This window comes from Rhinichthys klamathensis, unplaced genomic scaffold, assembly GCF_029890125.1.
Source record: "Rhinichthys klamathensis goyatoka isolate OS25496 unplaced genomic scaffold, OSU_Roscu_1.1 h1tg000815l_1, whole genome shotgun sequence".
In the NCBI taxonomy this organism is placed as follows: Eukaryota; Metazoa; Chordata; class Actinopteri; order Cypriniformes; family Leuciscidae; genus Rhinichthys; species Rhinichthys klamathensis.
In genome coordinates, this window is record NW_026607202.1 from 174,696 (window position 1) to 177,500 (window position 2,805).

The following is a 2,805-nucleotide window of genomic DNA, read 5'->3' on the forward strand; positions in this document are numbered from 1 at the left end:
ACCGATGCTGTGCTAATTGTGTTTAGAGTTTTGAAAATGTGACTACTGGTTGGACAAACGCTTGTTAGCGACTGAAAAAACCTGTAATATGCACTATTTAGGTACTAATGTGCACTCTCAAGGTACTAATATGCACTCTTTAGGTACTAATATGTAAACTTTTGGTACCAATATGCACACTTTAGGTACTAATATGTACACTTTTGGTACCAATATGTACATTTGAGGTACTAATATGCACTATTTAGGTACTAATATGCACTATTTAGGTACTAATATGCACTATTTAGGTACTAATGTGCACTCTCAAGGTACTAATATGCACTCTTTAGGTACTAATGTGCACTATTTAGGTACTAATATGTACACTTTTTGTATCGATATGTACATTTGAGGTACTAATATGCACTCTTTAGGTACTAAGGTGAACTGTGCCTTTTTTTCTGAGTGTACAGTCGTACAGCATCCGTGTTTCAGCAGGCCTTCAGCTCACGAGTGTATGAGACTCAGCTCACGAACACACACACTCCTGATCTACAGGAACGAACACACACTCCTGATCTACAGCGTGTGAAGGGTTTGATTCATCGGCTGCTGGTCAGGGTTTGATCACTAAAGGATTGATGTGTCCGATTGGCTTCAGGACTTCCTCTCGAGGTCACGTCCCGTCTGGCCCCTGTCCAACACACACACTCCCACAACACACACACTCCCACAACATGACCCGCCCGCGCCGGCGGTCAAGACTGCAGATCTACATCCAGAACCAGCTTTAGTTCACTGGTGGACATCAGGTATCAGTGGAGGATGATCAGACTGCCACCCTGTGGTGGGAGACATGAACACACTCACAAACACACTCACTCACAAACACACACACACAGATATCTAATATCTCAAAATTTAAAATTGAACACAGAAAATGAAAAAATGTTCATAACAATAAACATAAAATTCTGTAACTTTTTTTTAAGTTCACTTTTTAAAACTGTTTTCACTTCAGCAATAATCTGCAGTCTGTCGCTCTAAAGCGTTCAATATTTACCACAGTTTAAGTTGGAAATAAAATATTCAGGTCTATTCTCAATAAGTGAATAAATGGATTATTAATACAGCGTAAATATAATTTAGTACCACCAAATACTAATAATTCTGTCATTTTTGACCGACACGCGAACAGCGCCAGAGAGCGCGGACACTGGAGGAGCGGGGGCACTGGAGGAGCGGGGACACTGGAGGAGCGGGGGCACTGGAGGAGCGGGGACACTGGAGGAGCGCGGACACTGGAGGAGCGGAGACACTGGAGGAGCGGGGGCACTGGAGGAGCGGGGACACTGGAGGAGCGGGGGCACTGGAGGAGCGCGGACACTGGAGGAGCGGAGACACTGGAGGAGCGGGGGCACTGGAGGAGCGGGGGCACTGGAGGAGCGTGGACACTGGAGGAGCGGGGGCACTGGAGGAGTGGGGACACTGGAGGAGCGGGGGCACTGGAGGAGCGGGGGCACTGGAGGAGCGGGGACACTGGAGGAGCGGGGGCACTGGAGGAGCGGGGACACTGGAGGAGCGCGGACACTGAAGGAGCGGGGGCACTGGAGGAGCGGGGGCACTGGAGGAGCGGGGACACTGGAGGAGCGGGGACACTGGAGGAGCGGGGGCACTGGAGGAGCGGGGGCACTGGAGGAGCGGGGGCACTGGAGGAGCGGGGGCACTGGAGGAGCGTGGACACTGGAGGAGCGGGGGCACTGGAGGAGTGGGGACACTGGAGGAGCGGGGGCACTGGAGGAGCGGGGACACTGAAGGAGCGGGGGCACTGGAGGAGCGGGGGCACTGGAGGAGCGGGGGCACTGGAGGAGCGCGGACACTGGAGGAGCGGGGGCACTGGAGGAGCGGGGGCACTGGAGGAGCGGGGGCACTGGAGGAGCGGGGGCACTGGAGGAGCGGGGGCACTGGAGGAGCGCGGACACTGGAGGAGCGGGGGCACTGGAGGAGCGCGGACACTGGAGGAGCGGGGGCACTGGAGGAGCGGGGACACTGGAGGAGCGGGGGCACTGGAGGAGCGGGGACACTGGAGGAGCGCGGACACTGGAGGAGCGGGGACACTGGAGGAGCGCGGACACTGGAGGAGCGGGGACACTGGAGGAGCGGGGACACTGGAGGAGCGGGGGCACTGGAGGAGCGGGGACACTGGAGGAGCGGGGGCACTGGAGGAGCGGGGACACTGGAGGAGCGCGGACACTGAAGGAGCGGGGGCACTGGAGGAGCGGGGGCACTGGAGGAGCGGGGACACTGGAGGAGCGGGGACACTGGAGGAGCGGGGGCACTGGAGGAGCGGGGGCACTGGAGGAGCGGGGGCACTGGAGGAGCGTGGACACTGGAGGAGCGGGGGCACTGGAGGAGTGGGGACACTGGAGGAGCGGGGGCACTGGAGGAGCGGGGACACTGAAGGAGCGGGGGCACTGGAGGAGCGGGGGCACTGGAGGAGCGGGGGCACTGGAGGAGCGCGGACACTGGAGGAGCGGGGGCACTGGAGGAGCGGGGGCACTGGAGGAGCGGGGGCACTGGAGGAGCGGGGGCACTGGAGGAGCGGGGGCACTGGAGGAGCGGGGGCACTGGAGGAGCGTGGACACTGGAGGAGCGGGGGCACTGGAGGAGTGGGGACACTGGAGGAGCGGGGGCACTGGAGGAGCGGGGACACTGAAGGAGCGGGGGCACTGGAGGAGCGGGGGCACTGGAGGAGCGGGGGCACTGGAGGAGCGCGGACACTGGAGGAGCGGGGGCACTGGAGGAGCGGGGGCACTGGAGGAG

The 2,805-nt window shown here is 58.8% G+C and overlaps 1 protein-coding gene across 1 annotated transcript in view; it reads right to left on the reverse strand.

The window, feature by feature from the left end:
- Window positions 1–1,155: 1,155 nt before the first annotated feature.
- LOC130078101 (proline-rich protein 36-like) overlaps window positions 1,156–2,805 on the reverse strand; it is a 5,285-nt gene continuing 3,635 nt past the window's right edge. The window contains exon 2 of the mRNA XM_056243595.1: window positions 1,156–2,805. This exon is cut by the window's right edge and continues 1,676 nt beyond it. Within this exon, the coding sequence (XP_056099570.1) occupies window positions 1,156–2,805 (1,650 nt within the window).